Source organism: Perognathus longimembris, chromosome 13 (assembly GCF_023159225.1).
Source record: "Perognathus longimembris pacificus isolate PPM17 chromosome 13, ASM2315922v1, whole genome shotgun sequence".
In the NCBI taxonomy this organism is placed as follows: Eukaryota; Metazoa; Chordata; class Mammalia; order Rodentia; family Heteromyidae; genus Perognathus; species Perognathus longimembris.
Window position 1 is genome coordinate 36816988 of NC_063173.1, and position 20971 is coordinate 36837958.

General features: G+C 43.6%; 1 protein-coding gene across 2 annotated transcripts in view; it reads left to right on the forward strand.

The window, feature by feature from the left end:
- Kiaa1549l (KIAA1549 like) overlaps positions 1-20971 on the forward strand; it is a 250946-nt gene that overhangs the window by 138287 nt on the left and 91688 nt on the right. Inside the window, exons 2-7 of one of the 2 annotated variants that reach the window (XM_048361012.1) lie at positions 868-3384; positions 3802-4401; positions 6810-6925; positions 10803-11022; positions 13233-13366; positions 19416-19578. In XM_048361012.1, coding sequence (XP_048216969.1) covers positions 868-3384; positions 3802-4401; positions 6810-6925; positions 10803-11022; positions 13233-13366; positions 19416-19578 — 3750 coding nt within the window. The remainder of the gene's footprint in view (positions 1-867; positions 3385-3801; positions 4402-6809; positions 6926-10802; positions 11023-13232; positions 13367-19415; positions 19579-20971) is intronic. The other variant, XM_048361013.1, reaches the window with a different exon arrangement.

Below are 20971 nucleotides of genomic sequence, written 5' to 3' on the forward strand. Positions count from 1 at the left end.
GCAGGTGCTGGTGATGACACCAGGCCTTGGCCTTGTGAGAGGTGGCTCCTGCTTAGATTGGCTGGAATCATTTTAATTCTGAGCTAGCCTAAACAGAAAGAAATCTCCTTTGCCACTTGATGTAGTGTAACAACAATAGCAGAAGTCCTTTTCTCCCCCCCCCGCCCCCCCGTCCCCCACCAGTCCTGGGGCTTGAACTCAGAGCCAGGGCACAATCCCTGGACTTTTTTATGGGTGGGGGGGGTTGTTTTGGTTGTTCATTGGAGATAGAATCTCACAGACTTACAAAGTTTCCTGCTTATGCTGTCTTTGATCTGTGATCCTCAGATCTCGACCTCCTGAGTAGCTAGGTGTGAGTCACTGGTGTCTGGTAGGAATCCTTTCAAAATTAAGAAAGAGAAATTTTTGCATTGGAGCCTTCTTTCTAAACCTAGATGACTTCAAACACTTTGCTTGAGATGACTTAGGGGCTTGAGAGTGGAGGGAAAGACTGATGTTCAATACACAGTCCTCTGGTGTCTTCATCTTGGGTTCTTATTTGTGCTTTATTTTGGTGTCAATGGCCATACCAGGTAGCCACATTCATCTTTGATTTTCTAGGTTGTGAGTTTTACCATTTAAGCCATATTGATGGTACAAGAATTTTTTTTTTGAATGCAAGAGAATCTTCCATAGAGTCTACTTTGTACAAGGCCTGCCTTGTGTGGTTATTGTTGAAATTATAATCTGAATTGCTTCTGGAGTCTTCTTTGAGGGGCAGAAGTGTTCTGTGACCCAGGGCCTGTTCTTACCCACCCCTCATCTCCAGCACCTGCCCATGGTGGGGGGCACATCTCCATGTCTCACTGCAGATGCTTCATTTTGCAGGGACTGACAATCTACAGATACACGTCACCCCCACCTCAGAGTCACTCCCTCATGGAAAGTTGTTACCAATTTCACCAACATGGCCTTTCTCCGAAGTCAAGTCTTCCTTGGCAGCAGACAGAATCAAGAATGGGCTGGGCCAGTCCCCTGACAATACGAGCTTGCTGCATATCACTTGGACATTTCCTCCCAAGGCCCATCGCAGGACCCGGGCTCACATGGACCTCTCTTCCCTTTACCAAGGAAGTGGATTCAGCACCTTCCTGGATACTTCCAAGGATCCCACTGAATCCCTGGGCCCACCAAGGCCTCAAGGAGGAAGAGAAGAGGCAGGCACATCAGGTTTGCCTCGCACCAGCATGCGTCCCTCCTTGTCCACCATCCCATCAGCTCCTCTGAATGATGTCTCCTCATCTCAGCCACCAGTAGGGCCTCCCTCCCTTTTAAAGCCTCCCCCAAGGTCAGGCAGTCTCTCTCTTTCCCCTCCACCTTCATCCCCTGCACTATCCCCAGACTCATCTCATTCCATCCCCTTTCCTATAGTAGAGCAACCCACCAATCTAACTTTGTTTCTTCAAACCACACCAGCTGTTTCCTCTTCAGGTCAGAGCCATGCTCATGCCCTAACCCCATTTGCTGAGAACACAAATGACACTTCATCCAAAAATGCCCGGAATTTCATAGGCACCCATCTTCTAGGTTTTTCTAGAGCCTTGACAAAGCAGTACTCTGAGCTGTCCCCAACAGACAGCCCCCATTCAGCAGGCGCATCCACCTCTGGGGCTTTGAGCTCCATGGTAAAACTGGCCCATCTGTTTCCTCCTCTCCCTGCCCCTGGAGGTCTTTACCAGCTTCCAGCTCCATCCTCCTCAAGGTCCACGTTGGGCATAGCTTCAAGTTCTGCATCCATCCAGCCAACCCATCCTTTGGGGCCTGAAAGAGCACACAATGGTGTATCTGTGCCGACTTCTAAGAGCACAGCAGCACTGAGCCATGGAGGTCAGCCTTCACTTTTCCAGCCTGCAGAATCAATGACCAGCAGAGAGCCAGCCCCTGCCACACCTCCAAACAACTCTTCTAACCCACCATATTTGTCAGCAGTTCCAGACAACCCCACAGGGCCCCCCCTGGCAGGAGAACACAAATCTTCTTCTTTGGTGTCTCCTTCTCTGTCTTTCACCATATCAGGTCAAAGACAAGCCATCCTTTCTGAGGCAGCTCCTTCATCTTCAGGGAACCCAACAGATGACCTTCCCTCCCTGCTTACCATCCTCCTGCCTGAAGAGGATCATGCCTCTCCAGCCTTTGTGCCCCAAACACCCATTCCTCAGGAACAAGGTGATGAGGGGTCTCCCACTGTGACCACAGATATCCCCATCTCAAGTAACTTACCCAATCTTCTTTCTACAACTTGGACATTTCCCTTGCACCAAGAGGACAGCATACCAGCTCTTCTTGGTACCAAGGCAAAGGCAAGCATGACAGTTCCCCTACCGGACCATCCAAGCCTTCCCATGGTAAATAGACTCACCTCTGATTTTGGCACTGATCTTAGTTCATCTCCCACCATCACCATATCAAGAACAACCCCCCATCCTGCAGGATCTTTTCCTTCTCCTTCCATGCCCACCATCCAAGCCACCCAAGCCGTTACCCCACCACCTGGCTCTTCTATCACTGAGCTGGAGATGACCACAGCTGCCGGACGCCAGTCAGTGCTGCCAGCTTCAACTTCCAAACAGGTGGCAGCATTCCCCCCCTCCACGGACATCTATGATTTCTCAACAATGGGAGACTCGAGAAAGCCAGCAACCACAGATGTTTCCCGGAGTTCTCTTTCAGCAGACACTGGAACCCTTTCCACAGAATCAACATTTTCTGGCTTGCACCCACAAACAAATTATGATTTCAATGGTCATACAATTAAGCCCACAAGTTGGGAAACTCACTCAGCTGCAACTACTCTTCCTGAACAAACTTCAGCTGCCAAAGCAATAAAACCTCAGAATTTCGATGAGATGGCTGGGCATCCTCCCATGGCTTCAGAACAATCTCACATTCAGGATGTAGCCCTGCGTCCAAGCAGTGACCAGACTGTACGACAGTCAGGTGTGACCATGGCGGGGACCCACTTGGACCTCTGGCCCACAAGCCATAGCAATTCTTCTGGAGACTTCCAAGCAGCGAAGACGGGCTATTATCCATCCACAAGCCAACATTCTGTGTTGCATCCCCATCTCCAGCTGCCTGTCCAGTTAGCCCGTCCTCTTTGGTTGACCTGGCCAAGTTTGACTTCTGTGGCCACTCGAGTGCAGGAAATGCTTTCAGATGGAACAGACACAAGTTGGGAAATTTCCAGTGGCCTCTATGGATCACCTGGGAGAAATGCTTCCATGCCATTCCAGAGTGTTCTGGGAGATCACTCCGTGGCTGAATCTCCTCTTAAATCAACTAGTGCCTTTCCCAAGATCCCCTCCAAAGTGCTGCGAGCTTCTCGGCGCCCCCCAAAGTGGACAGGTGCAGCCACGAATGGAGGTAGTTTGTTTCATGGGACCCAGAAAACAGGTATGACTGCTTTCGTGGCCAAAGCATCTTCAAGCTCAACACAGACACCCAGCTTTGCTCTGAAGGCGCTCTTCTCCTTTCCAGTAGTGAGCTAGCAACCCCAAATAGGCATGCTATTGATCTTCTGCCCACTGGTGTTTTCTTTAGGATGTGTGTTTTCATGACCAACTATGGCTTTCCTATCCGTGGTGGTCTTGTTATGTTTGTGTTCTTAATGAATCTGAGGTCTTACCTGAGTTCTTGAGCACTGCAAACCCAGAATGCAGAGATTTCTCACCCTAGCACCCTGTAAGTTGGTTGCATTCATCTTTAGGATGGGCAATGTGGGCATCTTGGTTGTGACAAATGTTGCCTTTTCTCTCTTTGCAGTGGGCTCTTCAGTGTCATCCAACCTAGAACCAACAACAGCCGCTGCCACTGCCACCACTACCACCACCACCTTGTTTTTGAGGCGATCGAGCCCAGCTGCACTGTCTGCAGCCCTGATTGCTAAGGGGACCGATGACAGCAGTTCAACTACAGCTCTAGCTAAAAACGTTACCAACAAGGCAGCACCTAGCCCAAAGATGGCGGCAGGAGCAGCTCATACAGCTTTTCCATTCACCCCAACGTACATGTTTGCCAAAACTGCACATACCATGAACACACATACAGCCATGCCAGGCAACACGGGCACTGCCTCTGGTCTCTTGTCCACCACACACCTCCCCAGGAAACCACAAGCCATGTACACAGGTGTCCCAAACCCCACCAAGCCAGAGACACCCAGAGCACCCACCCCCCGCCCGCTGACCATCACAGCAGCCTTGACATCTATGACCGCGTCGGTGCGGGCCACCCGGCTACCACCGTGGCACACAGAAAACACAGATGTTGCTTTTCCTGCTGTGTCAACAGCTGTGGTCACAGCTGGAAAAATAGCATCCAACCTGGAGTGTCAGATGTCCCAGAGGCTCCTGGTGAAGACAGGTGAGAGGAACTGTCTGAACTGACTCACAGGCTTATCAAGTCCTGCTTCAGAGATGCAACAGTTCTTTTCTATTAGAGTAGGAGTTCTCAACCTGAGGTGACCCTCCCCCTTCCCAGTGGCAGGGGGGATGCTCGACCATGTCTGGAGGCAGTTTTGGTTGTCCCCCTGGGAAAAGGGCTATTGGAATTTAGTGGGACAGGTACCTAGGATTCTGTGAAGCATCCTGCAATCCATGGACAGCCTTAACAGTAAAAAAACCAAAAACCATCCAGGCCAAGCTAGGTGCTCATGGGCTGACACCTATAATCCTAGCTATTCAGAGGGCTGAGATCTGAAGTTTGATTTGTAGCCAGTCCCAGTGGAAAAGTCTCTAATTAACCAGCAAAAAGGCAGAAGTGAAAGTGTGGCTCAAGTAGTAAAACACCAGCCTTGTGCTAAAAAGTCAAGCAAGAGCATGAGGCCCTGAGGCATTCATGCCCCAGTACCGGCAATAATAATAATAAATGATGATGATAATGATGATTATGATGATGATGATGATGATGATGATACTCCAGCCCAAGTTTATCACTAAAGTTGAGAAACCTTGACCTTCATCAAGGAGAAGAGGAGGAAAGGGGAGGAGACAGAAGCAGAGTGGAGGGGAAAGAAAGGGACAGGAGAGAGGCAAAGGTGATCAGATTCTAGTCCTAGGAGCAACCCTAGGGAAGTAACAGTCCCTCCAGTGGGTCTCATTACAAATGCATGTCATAGTTTGTCTGCAAAAACCTATCAGTGATGTCTCACGTAATATGATTCATTGGACACAAAATCTCAGGAAGTGCTATGGCATTCAGCAGGGCTTTATGTCATGTATATGTTTCATGAGCAGAAACCAAGAGTACAGCTGTGGCATACAGGGTGGGAGCTTTCTTTTGATGTTAGAGAGAGAGAGAGAGAGAGAGAGAGAGAGAGAGAGAGAGAGAGAGAGAGAGAGAGAGAGACTTGCTTTAAAAAGGCTGAGCAGGGAGTCCTGGAGCCATGAGCAGATCCAGGACACTGTGTTTACAGTCCCCCACCCCCACCCAGTGGCAGGAAAGAAGGCCTAGAACACACAGGGTGCTTTTAACAGTGTGGTAGTATTTGCTACAAGAAAGCATTAGACAAATTATTTGAAAGAGCATGCCAATGCTGAATACTTCCATCCCCGCCTTCCTTCTGGCCCCACAAAGAATTAAATGAAATTATATCCTGAGACATACCCTATTCTAAAATGGGAAATGGTGAAACTAAGCTTAGCAGAAAATACAGTATCTCTTTCTATTTCTCAAGAAATAAAACCATCTGCTTTTCTGCTTTCCCTCCCCCTCCACACCCACTTTCTCTCAGAGGGAAAGGCAGCTTGGCCCCTTCATCTGGAAACACCTTCCTCTCTCCCCCCTCTGCCTCCCCCTCCCCCTGCCACAGAAATCCAGGCACAACACTTCTCTCCATCCTGGGTCACCTCACCAATTCCCTAGTGACATTATCCTGCCATTATCACCCATTTCTGCAACTCCAGTTACATTTATCTCCCTGCCTCCAGACCTCTTCAGTCTGTTCTCTAGACTGTAGTCAAGGGAACCATCTCAAATGCATCCCTTCACTCCAAGCTCTTCATTTCCCCTTGCCCACAGGCCCACCCCTAAATGTGCACACCGACATATTTCACTTGTCTCTTCATAGGTCTTTGACATATTTCTCTTACCACCTTTGCATGTGGCTTTCCCTCCAGAAGGAACATGGTGGGTGGGGGGACGCAATCCCTTTCTTTTGGTTTCCTCCTATTATCCAGGACACACCAAAGCTTTAGTTCCTGTGGAAACCTTCCCTAGTTCCAGCCCCTGGTCCAACTCAAAGCCTGATGGCCTTTATAGAAGCTCTAACAGCATCCTGGGTTTCCCTTCCAATCACCTGTCACATCCAATGACAGTTGCCAGTTCTTCACTTGCAAGGTGGGCCTGCTCCTTCTGAATTGAGGGTTGTTAGAGTCTACAGAACCTATGTCAGGGCCTGCACCTAAGAAGGTCGTCCACAGATGCCATGGAAGGGCTCCGGTGACATGCAGAATCAGCAAGGGGCAGAAACCCCAGAGCTCAGCTCTCAAGGTCAGCGGTACCTTGAGTCAGAAATGAAGCACCAGCAGCATACCAGCTGGTGTCCATGAGGACCATAAAATGGCTAAGGCTTTCTTTCACTTGGACTTTAGGACAATAGTTACTACCCCAGCCCAGCCCCTCATCTCCACCTGTTTATCAGCTGTGCTCAGAATTTGCTAGAGCTGGTGGCTGGGAGGACATTGGGAGCGGGGTGTATGGGGGGAGGAGTACTTGCTCTCTGTCTGGTCCATACCACATGCTAATGACTATTCTTCTGTTTCGCCCCACAGTTCTCTTTCTAATGCAGAGAAGAATGCCAAGCAGCGATGCCTTGAAGTTCAGTGTGGCCAAAGGCCTCACGCAGGCACTGAGGAAGGCCTTCCGCCAGAATGATGTTTTGGCTCATGTAAGCTCCTTGCCTTGCTTGGTAACCAGGCCCACGCCACTGAGTCTCCCTGTCAGTCCAGACCGTACACACATTGTTTTCCTCCTTCTTAGGTACACAGCTATACTTGCTAGAAGTGGAGTTGCTCAGCATTTTGGCAAACAGCTAATCTATTGTGGCTGGAGAAAAGGGTCCCGTTTTCAGATGGAAAATCAAATTGCCTTAAGATGGACATCATTTTTAAGGCCCAAATATACTGTTTTAATCCTACTAATCCATCATTTGAGAGGAGTGTTCAACATTGTAATTCTCTACAGGCGATCCATTGTTTTTCTTCCTTTCTTTCTTTCTTTCTTCCTTCCTTCCTTTCTTTCTTTATTTCTCTCTCCTTCCTTCCTTCCTTTCTTCCTTCCTTCGTTCCTTCTTCCCTCTCTTTCTTTCTTTCTTCCTCCCTCTCTTTCTTTCTTTCTTCCTCCCTCTCTTTCTTTCTTTCGCTCTTTCTTTCTTTCTGTCTGTCTTTTGGTGTACTCCATGATAAACAGTGATTTCTTTCTGGACAGTTAAAATTTATGTGACTTGTAAATTCAGTGAAACTTTGCTGAAATTGCCAGCAGCAGCAGAGAGGGAGTTAACTCCCCCCACCCCCATTTCATGCCAAATACTGTTTAACAACTACTGGCTGATATCAATGGCAGAGCCAAGCCATGGAAGCTTTGTTTTACCCTCTTTTGGTTTCATTCCAAGTGTTAAAGCAGTAAACATGGTTGGAAGCCAGTGGACTCCCTTTTTACCACTTAAAAATATTGTTCTAGCTTCTTCTTGTGATGTCCTGTTTGACAGCTACATTCAGCTTAGTAGCTCTCCCTCCCATCACACCAAGGACTGGGAAGGGGGGTTGGCACATGGCTCATTAGTCATAGTCAATCTCTCTTCCACAGTTCTAGAAAAAAAAAAAAGAACAACAAGAGGAAAGAAAAAACAAAGAAGAGAAAAAGAAATGCATTTTATGAGAGGGTTCCTTGGTTTCTCTACCAGAAGCTTACAGAGTTTCAAGATGAATATGTAAATGTTCTCCTTTAGTGATGCAATATACTTTTCACTAAATCCCAGTCATTTTCCACCTGCATTCACAGTGCTGAACTGGCCTTCACTGACTTCACTTCATCACTGACCACTGCAATAATTCATTCTCTCTCTCTCTCTCTCTCTCTCTCTCTCTCTCTCTCTCTCTCTCTCTCTCTCCTTTTCCCTCTCTCTGCTCTCCTCTCTCTTAGAACTGGGAATTGAACTCAGAACCTTAAGCTTAGGCATGCACTCTACCAGTTGTACCTGTACCACAACTCTAGTCCGTTTTGTTTTTCATTTGTTTTTCATACAGGGTCTCATGCTTTTGCCTGGGTTAGCCTCTGACGGTAATCCTTCTACCTCTACTTTCTGAGTAGCTGGAGTCACAAGCATGTACCAGCATGCCTGGACCAGCATTATTCCTCCTCCTCCTCCTCCTCCTCCTCCTTCTCCTCCTCCTCCTCCTCCTCCTCCTCCTCCTCCTCCTCCTCCTCCTCCTCCTCCTCCTCCTCCTCCTCTTCCTTCTCTTCTTCTTCCTCCTTATCCTCTTCCTCTCCTTCCTCCTACCTTTTCTAAATTAGCTCACTTAAAATTAAATGTACTTACATGTTAAAACTTTCAATTCTTTGGTATTACCATCATAGATAGAAATCAGGGTCATTTGCCACAAATAAAAGCTAGTGGTAAAAAATGAGAGTAATGGACACCCAACAGCTTGTGAAAATCAAGCTAGGTAATTTTGACTGCACCAGGCTTGGAGGCAAAGCCTGGTGTCCCTTTGCTTGTTTGCAAGAACTAGCAAATAGTAAATAGTCCTAGAAGTGAGGCTTGCTCTTTGAGTTGATTGTAAGGGTTGGAAAGGAAGCAACTTTTTTGCTGGACAAAGTAGATGAGATGTTCTTCTGGGCTATGTCCATGGACCCTGAAGCCCCTCTGAGTCTACCTACAATCATCTTTAACATCATCTTAGAGAAAGATCCAACAGAGAATGCACTGTGGAGGGACCAAAGCATAATTGTCTCATTGCAAAAATCAGTCACCTTAGTTTTTTTGGAAAATACCTGTGACTCCGGTCCTCATACATGCTAGGCAAGTGCTCCACCATCGGGCTACACTCCCAGCTTCATGTGGCATTTGTAGTGGAGAAGCAGGACTCAGTGGAAGGGCAGAGACCCCAAACACTATGATGGGGGGTCTAGGTATACAAGATGAAAAGCATTCTGGGTGATGGTACTGATTGCACCGTTGTGTGTGTACTTCATAGGACTGAACAGCATAAAGATGGTTAAGATGGCAGGTGGTATTTCATTGTGTACTTTACCAAAACACAATACAAACATAAAGGGAAAGAAGGGAGGGAGGGAAGAAGGGAGGGAAAGGAAAGCAGATGTTATGAAGTAATATCCACAGTGTAGGCATACATATATGTATGTATATGTGTACATATTTATCGATATATGCATACATGTATATATAATATATATGAAATATGTATATTCCTAAGGAAAAATGACTGAAAAGGAATATACTTAGAAGTTGTTGTGGAATTGTATTATAGTGGCAGTAGTAATGATAGTAGAGGCAATTGTTACTCTTTTTTTTCTTTTGGTAAATGTTAATTCTCTAATAAGTATTACATTTACTATATAAAAAAACAAAAACAAACACTTGGAACTGTTAATATGTGATACCAAGAAAGTAAAAAAAAAATTTTAAAGAGAAATTCTTAAGCTTCAAAATCTTATTAATGGGACAGAAAGAGCTCAGGTGTCCCTTGGGACAGAGCTGGGACAGGAGAGCTCTCTGAGGCTCCTCTCTAACCTTGGCCTTGAACCAGTTGTAGAAATGAGGGATATAGCCAGTCTGAACAACTGTTTCTGTGCTTCAAGAGAGAAAAAGAAATCACATTTTATTTTGTCAGTACTTTAACTCAGGACCTTGTACTTTCTCTTGCTTTGCTTTTTCACTCATGACTCTACTACTTGAGCCAAGATTTTCTCAGATTTTTCTTCCTGAATTTGGCTTTTTGGGGGGAGGGAAGGGGAGGTCCTGTAGCTTGAACTCAGGGGCCTGGGCACTGTCTTTGAGCTTTTGTGCTCAAAGTTACTCCTCTACCACGCGAGCCACAGTTCCATTTCTGGCTTTTTTTGTAGTTAATTAGATTCTCTTTTTATGCATTTTACATGCATTTTGACTCATCCCTTAAGATGCCTCACTTAATTTATTATTTCTGCCTTATTATTATTATTTTGTTAGTACTGGGGTCTGACATCAGGGCTTTGTACTCTTACTTGGCTTTCTTGCTGACAACTGCTAGTCTATTACTTGAGCCACGTCTCCAGCTCAGCATTTTGCTGGTGGAATCTCATGGACTTCTCTGCCCAGGCTGGCTTCCAACTGTGATCCTCCAGATCTCAGCCTCCTGGGTAGCTAGGATTACAGGCGTGACCCACCGTTTACTTCTCATGAATGATAAGAAATGTCACAAAGCTGTTTTTGCCAGCATTCCATTTGCTGGAAGTATTTCTGCCTGCTGTCTCCTCTCTGCCTTTTGCTGCTAATTAGTGTTCGCAGGATTATACTGTCACACTTAGCAAAGCAAAAAGCAAAGAATTCAATTTTATCTCATGCAGATAGGATGTGAACTTTATTCTGGTTTTGTATGGTGATGCTTTGAAATTTACCGATCCACGTATGCTTTACAGAATTGTGGGACTATTTGTTGAATGAGGGCATTTTATTTCTCAGACTTGCTAAGTAACAGTCATAGATTGAAGAACTTAAAGTACTGTGCAAATACACAGTGAGTTCTGAGGGTCCATTTGTTTTGTAGGTGGACATTCTGGAACATTCTCATAATGTCACGGTTGGTTATTACGCTACTAAAGGGAAGACAGTATACCTGCCGGCTGTTGTGATGGATGTGCTGGGTGTTTATGGAGTCAGTAACGTCACTGCAGATCTGAAGCAACACATCCCAAACTTACAGTCCGTGGCCATACTTGCCTCCCCATGGAAGGCCCAGCCTGCAGGCTACTCCCAGCTGAAAACAGGCAAGTAACTCAGAAGAAAAGGATTCCTAGGCAATGCCAAATGGAAATCTGCATTAAAACTCCATTGTTAGCTGTTTTGGCACCATTAAAAATTATTTATTTATGTGTTTATTTATTATTTGGAGGAGGAAGGGGGATCAGGAGGGAAAAAACTGGGAGAAAATGAGGAAGGGGTGACTCTGTTCAAAAATAAACATGCTCATGGCCTGACTTATGTAATTGTAATCCTTCTGTACATCACCTTTACAATAATAAAAAGTAAAAAACAACAACAAAATTAAAAAAAGAGTGGCTGAAGGGGAGGGGTGTGGTTCAATGGATAGAGTGCTTGATTAGCAAGATTTCAATCCTCAGTACTATAAAAAGCCAATTAATGAAATGACTGCAATGTGTGATGTTTAGGTGTATATTAGACACTCCTATAACCTGTGCAGTATTTTCTTGCATTTATGTACATGCCTTTACATGAACAAGAAGACCTATAAGAAGTGTTCATTGAGGCTGTGCCTATAACAATGAAAAAAATGTAAAAAAAAAACCCACCAATTTGCTCATCAATAAAGATAATTTAACTGGTTTAATCATTCAAAAAAGAACTATTTTAATCTAGTTCCCACATGTTATATTAAGTCATGAATACGGTCACATATTTATTCGGAAATCTAGAAAACAATCAAAAATGTGTGTGTAGATAGATAGATCTTATTAATAAATTTTATTTGGACAACAGAACTTCCACCATGACAGTTCTAACAGCAAGACTGAACATTCCCCAAATGGTCACAGGTATGGACAGCATAGGAAGAAAAGTCACACTTCTCAGAGCTGACCATGATCAAAAAAAAAAAAAAAACTCCTTGTATACAATACACATGCAAAGAAATTCCCTTCAGGTAATGACCAACAGGAAAGAAAAATCAAGACAGAATTATTCAGCGAACATTCTGGAATGTCTATAGCAATATGCTGTAATGAAGGGTTAAACTCAGATTCTATTTTAGTGTTAGCCTTAAGCTCTTAGTGAAAAAGAATCAAAGACATTCTCCTTTGCCATTTACACACATCAAGAACTATTCACACTTAGGGCTATGCACCCAGATATGAAAGAGACCTATTGTTTCGCCCTAACCTTTTCCTTCAGTCAGGGAGCCTGTTGGTCTCTGGAGCAGCCTAGCCTTGCTTTGGCATCTTTTAAACCTCCCTGTGCACTTTCTCAATGGGCCTGCCAATCAAATGTCCAAGTCTCCTGCATATTGGCCTATATTTTTTGAACCCTGCATATATTAAAAATGCTCTATCTTTGGAGCTTTTCCTAGCAATCTATGCAATTAATACATACGAACACTGAGTACTGAATTTTCTCTTCTTGACTTACCAACAAATACGAATGAGTTGAACATCCATAAAATGTACAATGTATGTCAAATAGGCTTCAAATCTAGATGTTACTACATCAATGTGGACCATGGGATCTTTCTTTATTTTCAACCTGCTGGCAATTTCTGATTTGCAAAGTTTGTAAACCACAAGGGCAGAGGAAAAACTGAGATGAGACAGTCAACTTAGTAGTGGAGGTCAATTGATTTTCCCCTCTATTGAAATAGAAGGCATGTTTTTTTTTACATTAATGTGCGCACGCGCACACGTGTGTGTGCGTGTGTGTGTGTGAGTGTGTGTGTGTGTGTGTACACTCAGGCTTAAACTCAAGGCCTGATGCTATCCCTTAGCTTTTCCACTCAAGGCTAGTGTTCTACCCCTTGAGCCATAGTTCCACTTCTGGCTTTCCGGTGGTTAATTGGAAAGAAAAGTCTCATGAACTTCTTTCCAAGACTGGCTACAACCATGATCTTCAGATCTCAGTCTCTTAAATAGCTAGGACCACAGGTGGGAGCCATTGTTGGCCAACTTCTTTTAGATAATTGTTTGTCCCCCTTACAGCCAACATCTGCATCTTCCAACTGGAGAAAATCGCCACAGCTTTTGCCCTGGAGGGAATCTCAGACTCCATCTGAGATTCTTCACATTTTTCTTTGTTACAAATCATTGTAAGAGCTGCTTTGGAAACTATAATCAACTTGTCTGGTCTTATTGTTTTATTGGCCTAATTTCTCTAACCTAAAATCATGCTGTTTTGTATCATGACTGCTATTAAATCCAAGGAACTAAGACGAAGCGCTTGAGTGAGTACTGATTTATAATTCTCATTGTAGTTCTGCAGTTCGTGAGCCAGTCAGACAACATCCAGTCCTGCAAGTTTGCCCAGACCATGGAGCAGAGGCTGCAGAAAGCCTTCCAAGATGCAGAAAGGAAGGTCCTCAGCACCAGAAGCAATCTGACAGTGCAGGTAAGGAGGAGAGGCCATGTGCATGACAGACAACCATGATGGAAGTGTTCATAACCAAAACTGTGTCTCGGGGCTGGGGATATAGCCTAGTGGCAAGAGTGCCTGCCTCGGATACACGAGGCCCTAGGTTCGATTCCCCAGCACCACATATACAGAAAACGGCCAGAAGCGGCGCTGTGGCTCAAGTGGCAGAGTGCTAGCCTTGAGCGGGAAGAAGCCAGGGATGGTGCTGGGGCCCTGAGTCCAAGGCCCAGGACTGGCCAAAAAAAAAAAAAAAAAAAAAAAAAAAACTGTGTCTCGGTTCCTATGGTTTCAAAGCTGCTTGTCACTTTGGGTTGGTGATAGAACTGTCATGCATGGGATTACAGGCATGCACCACCATGCCTGGCCTATTGAATGCATTGATTAATTTAAAATATTAAACTAGAAACTGTTTTGTAAGATATACCAACTATTTCCTATAAAAATGAATACATAAATTGATTTTAAATACTGATTTTAATCAGTATTTGCCCATGCTGTGATTTGCATCAGGCTTTTTTTAGATGTCACATAAATAGTCATTACACGTACCTACACACAGTCAACATGTACATACACACACACACACACACAATCACCATCCATGCACACACTCTTTATATTGAAAGTTTCTTCTATGTCAGGGACCAGGCTAAGTGTCTTAGACATTTTTTTTTTTTGGCCAGTCCTGGGCCTTGAACTCAGGGCCTGAGCACTGTCCCTGGCTTCTTTTTGCTCAAGGCTAGCACTCTGCCACTTGAGCCACAGTGCCACTTCTGGCCGTTTTCTGTATATGTGGTGCTGGGGAATCGAACCCAGGGCCTCATGTATACAAGGCGAGCACTCTTGCCACTAGGCCATATCCCCAGCCCCTAGACATCTTTTGCTCTGTGGTACTCAGTATTACATATTAAGGATACCCTTAGAATTCCTTTGCACAAGACAGAAATGTGATTTTGCACAAGAGGGAAATGAGATTTTGAATTTTCTACAAGGTCAAATAGTAGAAATGAATGGAATAAGAACATGAGCCAAAATTCCACCACCATCCACTAAACTCCACCAACATTAGTGCACTGTGTTCCTCAGTGAAGTGTTTGGCCAACACATGCAATTTCTCTCACATAGAAAACCTATTGCCAGTGGGTCATATAGCTCCGCTTCCTGGCTATCAGTATACACAACAATTTTTGCAATTACACACCTAGTATCCCATTAAGGACAGATGCTTCTTAATGATCGTCACCCAACTCCCAATTTCTCTAATTAACTCTACTGTTTCAATGTCTCTGTGTTGATGAATGAACTAAAGCCTTTGCAATTAGACCCAGTGCTTTTGAAATTGACTTTTAACATAAATGGATCAGCAAAGCCAATATGATGTGGCAAGGCACGTGGTTTAATTTGAACAAGCAGCTCTCCTTTTTGAGACTCGACCAATGTGTGTAGGGAAGTGTCTCATTAGAACTGAGTTCCTATTAGACAGAAATCTAAACATGTGTCAGAGATTTAAGATTCCTGTGAAGAGTGTGACTCAGCTCTCTTGTGGGAAATCTTTTACTTTCTGATCACGTTTGTAGTTCTCATAGGTGTGGGAGCCTAGTTAGATCTTGACAGCCGAATATTCTTTCATTGTATTCAGGAAGCACACACTTATTGAGGGTCTACTATTGGTCAGATGCTAAGAGTATAAAAAGGCAAATAAGCCATCCCTGGCCTTAAGAAGCCTCTCCATCTAGCCTCTCCATGCTAGATTTGGGCCACTAGATGAAATGTTATTAATTAATTAACAAACAGTCCTTGGAAACGACTGCCACTAGTGATTTGAACACTGCATAGAAATAGGTTTGAGATCTTTTGAACATGTTCAAAACTCTTGAAACTAATGGATAATCAAAACCATCATTTTATTAACTCCATTTCACTTTTTGCCTTGGCTAACAGAAAACACAGGACCACAGTTGTTACCTGAACTTAGCAAGCCTCTCTCTTGCCTCCTAAATCATTCAGAGATAACTACATGCTAACTCTCCCCTTCGGAGTCATCTTTCATCTGTTTTTCCAGAACCTAGTTGATAATTAGTGATTTCTCATTTTATTGCATGTATTAAATATAATTTGTTTAGCATGTTGAATCCTTTGTGGAACAAAACTGTGTAAATAATTCAGAGAGCCATTGAAGAAAAACATTATTTTTTAAAAAGTGTGTAACTTTGGTATTAGGAGCTAGATTACAGACAACCTTGGTTGTGATAGATTGTAATCTTATAAAACTGAAGAAAAGAAGTGATTAGCTTGTGGCACTGAAAAGTTTATTTGTTTCAGGTACAGCTGGATCCAGGTGTCTCAGTAGTTTCTTCATAAAGTTCTTGCTTCATCTTTTGGCTTGCTTTGCTCTGGTCTCCCCATCACCCTCAGTTCTATTACATGTTCTTGCTTTGTCTCTTACTGCCTGCTTATGGGTTTGTGGAACAAAGTGTCTTAGAAATCATTTCTGCAAAAAATAATCATTTATGCACAAATATGGGAGTTGGCTTTCTGTGGACTCATTGCACCCATTTCTGAATCTATAACTAGACAACAAGATGAGATGTCCTAATCCACCAGATAGAGCTCAGGTACTCAATCATGAAACTTGGGAGTGGCAATCCCATCCAATGCACGTCAACAGTGAGAAGAGAGGTGATTCCCCAAGGAAAACTGTGGTGCTGCCCTAGGAGCAAGAATGGAGGGTGGGGGAATAAGCAATGTCAATGAGTGGGGTGTGAGTGAAAAGAGATGGGGTCAGAAACAGCAGGTACCTGTGAGTAAAGGATGATGGGAGAATCATCTTTTTAGAGTCTGCTTCTGACCAGGCAGGCATGATTCTCAAGGACCAGAGGGCTCAGAGCTATGGCTGTTCTATTATCAGAGCTCATGCAGTCACTGAGAAAGATCATAATTTATCTTAGCCAATATAGTTACACTGGATGCCAATAATTCACACCTGCAATCCTAGCAACTCAGGAAGCTGAGATCTAAGGATAGGTTTGAAACCATCCTGATAAAAGTCTGAAACATTTATCTCCAATAACTACAAAAAAAAAAGAGCTGTGAGTGGAGCTGTGGCTGACCTGATAGAGAACTAACCTTGAGCAAAAGAAGCTCAGGGACAACACCCAGGCCCTGAGGTCAAGACCCAGGATTGACAACACACACACACACACACACACACACAAAAAAAAAAAAAAATGGAAAGGCATCCAATGTTCATTAATTGGGAGTTGAGACTGTAGAAATCTCAATGCTACCCAAATGGAAATTGCAGATATAATGCAATCCCTATCAACGTCCCAGGGACTCCCCCCCCCCGCCCAAATAGCGGTTCATCCTAAAATTCAAATGGAATCTTAAAAGACCTTGAAACATCAAAGCTTGAAAGGACAAAACTTAATATGAAGCTCTGTGATACCAGCATGGTAGCAGCATAAAGGCAGCCAGATAAACAAAAGGTCTAGAATGGATAGCCCAGAAACAAATGCTCTTATATACAGTCAAATGATTTCTGAGGAGGGCATTCAACTATTAAATGGGGGAAAGGACAATCTTTTAACAAATTGGGAAAACCAGATATCCTCATGGAAAGAAATGAAGCTGGACCCTTGTCTACCATCACTAACCCAAAACAACTCAAAATAGGTCAAAGATCTAAATGTAAGAACTAAAAATGAAGAACTCTCAGACTATCAAGGGAGACTTCATGACCCAGAATTTGGCAATTCATTGAGTATGGCACTAATCACACAGATTAAAAACAAGTCATTTGCACTTCCTCAAAATTTAAAATTTTGTCCATCAAAAGACACCCTCAAAAGAGTAAAAACTGAACCCACTGAATGGACAAAAAATATAAATTATATTTGAGAAGCATCTAATATCCAGAACTTATAAATAAAAATGTATGTAAGCCCACTAAGACAGGAAAAAGAGTTGAATGAACATTTCTAAAAAAAAAAAAAGATGCACAGCACTCAATAGATACATGAAAAGATGCTCTTCCTTATTAATCATTATGGAAATAGAAATCCAAGGATGAGCTTCCTCTTCCCACCTATCAGAATGTCATTATCAAAAAAATAGCCTATCTAAGCATTGGTGGCTCACGCCTATAATCCTAGTTGCTCAGGAGTTTCAGATATGAGGGGTGAAGTTCAAAGCCAGCTCAGGCAGGAAAGTCTATGAGAGGTAGAATGGCAAGTAGATCTGCCCCAGAGCCCAGCAAAAATGTCTCACCAAGCCCAGTGACTCCCTCCTGTGTGTGTGCTTCAAAGTTTTTTCCATAAATTAACTCAGAAAACCTCATTTTCCAGCACTAAAAATGAAAGTAGACAAAATGTGAGAAGAAAATCATGGAATTCTACTCACCCACCAGAAAGAATGATACTATACCATTAGTAAGGAAATGGAAAGACTTGGAAAAAATCATATTAAGTGAAGTAAACCTGAGCCAAAGAAACATAGACCATGTAGTTTCCCTCATTTGTGCTAACTAGAATGTTCCTATAAATCATGCTGAATGATTATATATATATACACATATATATGTATATAACACACACAAACACACACACACACAGACATACACACTGGGACATGATAAATTGTATAGGACTCTAGACATTCACACACTGAGGCCAAAGGAGGCTATGTATCGGAGTGGTGGACAAAGGACTCAACAACTATGTACAGATGATCATATAAAATAATATTGTATATAATAAACTCCAAGAAAAGGAAACAAGAGATGTTTTTATTGGCTATTGTTGCTGTTTTTGTTTTCTTTTCCTTTTGCCTTGTTTGTTAGCCTGTTTGTATTTTGGGAGGGTAAAGGGGGGAACACAGAAAAAATGGAGCCAGGGTAAACAAATACAAGGTACTGACTAGACACTATGTAGAAAATGAGCTTACATCTTGTGGGGGGGGGCAAGGGGGGACAACTGGGAGAGAGTGAGGGGAGGGGAGGCGTGATTCAAAAAGAATTGTACTCATGCAACTGTAACCCCTCTGTAGATCAACTCTACAATAACTAAACACACAAAGAAGAAAACCATGCCATCGCATAGGCTATTTTCATGTTCCATGATGAATTAATAGATCACAAGGCATGTGATTACTTTCTGCAGAGCCTATTTTAGTTTCCTGAGCTCCTCTTGTGATCAGGTTTAGATGTCCTTCTGATGAGACGAGACTTGTGACAGTTCCATACACTCTACATGTGTGCAGTAGTACACTGTACATACATCAGCTTAAAAATAAATCCCAGGAAGTTGGACTCCTTAAATTTGTTCTAGACTCTCTTCTATTTCCACAATCCAAAAAGTCACTTGAGACCATTTTAGCACCTTCTCCTGGGTGGCTAAGTTAACTATTCTTAATTGGTTAAATCATCTCCTCTTCCTCCACTCCGCCCCCTCCACCATTTTTTTTTCTTGTGTTGATCCTGGGGCTTGAACTCAGAGCCTTGGGTGTTGTCCCTGAGCTTTTTTGTTCAAGGCTATCACTCTACTGCTTGAATTCCACAGCTCTACTTCTGGCCTTTTGGTGGTTAATTGGAAATATGAGTCTCATAGACTTTCTGGGCTGGGCTAGTTTCAAACTGGGATCCTCAGATCTTGGCCTCCTGAGAAGCTAGGATTACAGGTGTGAGTCATGGGTATCTGTCTTGCTTAACCCTTCCTAACTAGTGGTTAAGAACCTGAAGCCAGACTCCCTCCCTTTGGATACTGACTCTGTCACTTAGGAGTTGTGTCAGCTTTGACAAATTCCTCTGAGCTTTGGTTTGCTCATCTGTAATAGGAAGTTATTGTATACCTGGACATTCCTTCCAGGGTTTTGGCAATGCCTGGCATGCAGTAACCAATCAGGAAGTGATGATTGTCTCTTTCTGGTTGTTTTCATTCCTTCCCAGAACGTCTGCCTAAACCTCCATGAAACAGACTCTCATCTTAATTGGTGTGTCTCCTTTTTCTTTCCTCCTGTATCCATTTAGATTGTGAGTACTTCCAATGCCTCCCAGGCTGTCACCTTGGTATACGTTGTGGGCAATCAGAGCGCATTCCTTAATGGCACCGTGGCCAGCAGCCTCCTCAGCCAGCTTTCCGCTGAGCTGGTTGGATTCTACCTCACCTATCCACCTCTTACCATTGCTGAACGTGAGTACAACCATGTCACATGCAAGGGCCCTGTGGTTTCCCCTGCAGTCCTTACTCCAGAGAAGACTTCTACTGTGCTAGGCTACATGCTACATCTATTATCATAAAACCACCTGAGAAAAATGTAATAGATGGATGTAGAATTGATAATATTTTACAGTGGGAGAGAGCACTTACAAGTTACATGTCTCTTCTCTCATTGAGTGTTATAATCATCCTAGAAAGTGGCTACGAAATTAGAAAACTGAAGCCCAGAAAAGTCTCTCAAGACACCCAGTCTGCTACAGCTAGTAGGAGATGGAGTCTAGAGTGTGACCCTCGGCAGCCTGCTTTCTGAGCAGACATTGCAGATACAGAAGTGCTAGAAGTCCTTCCAGCACATCTGTCCTTGGAACCTTCTAGATTGCTATGATTCCTCCCACTTTGGCCATCCACAAATGTTCCCGGAGCTCTGGCTCCTGTCCTGGCTGTAGTGTGACCCATTTGCAATCAGCATCGAGACTTCTCTTGCTGAAGTCCCCATCGGCCTCATCTCCCCCTCATGCTTCCATTACATAACCCTCATTACCATGCAGGAGGCATGGACTTCCAAGGCCGGGCAGCCCACATTCTGTCCCCAGATACCTCGCCAGTAGCTTAAAGAAGGCAAGGTTTGTATTCCTCATTTGACTCATTCTTACATTTCACAAGGTCACTCCACAAGTTTTTCTTTTAAGCACATATCAGCAACATCATTACATAATTTATTTCTATGGTTGTTGTGGTGCTATAAATAAATGAGGTAATAAGGGTAAATGATGTGCAGTGCTTCACTGAGAACGTTTTCAAAATGTCTGTTTATTGGCAAGCTTTTGCAAATTTCCAGGTAGTAAGGAACCAATGACGCTGGATTTTATGAAGATGACATCACCAAAGAGAACACTATGTCACATGGCAGCGTATGCAGAATTAATCTTCTTGCATCATTTGATATTCTTATAGTTCTCATTGTTTTGATGGTACCAAAGCTTGAATTTAGGGCCTTGCATTTGTTTGGCTTGCTTGTTTGCTTATGGCTGGTGCTCTACCACTTGAGCCATGCTTTTTGCTAGTTAATTGGAAATGGAGTCTCATGGACTTTTCTGCTCAGGCTGGCTTCAAATTGAGATCCTGTAGGTTTCTGCCTCTGAGTAGCGAGGGTTACAGGCATGAGCCATAGGCTACAAGCACAATTAAGATTTCTTGTGCACAGAGTATATACCCAACACTGCAGTGAGTTATTGTATGTACAAGTGCCAGTACTGGGACTGGAACTCACAGCCTGGGTGCTGCTGCCTCTAGCTTTTTCAATCAGAGCTAGCACTTTACCACTTGAACCACACCTCTACTTCTGGCTGGCTTTTTTTTTGGTTAA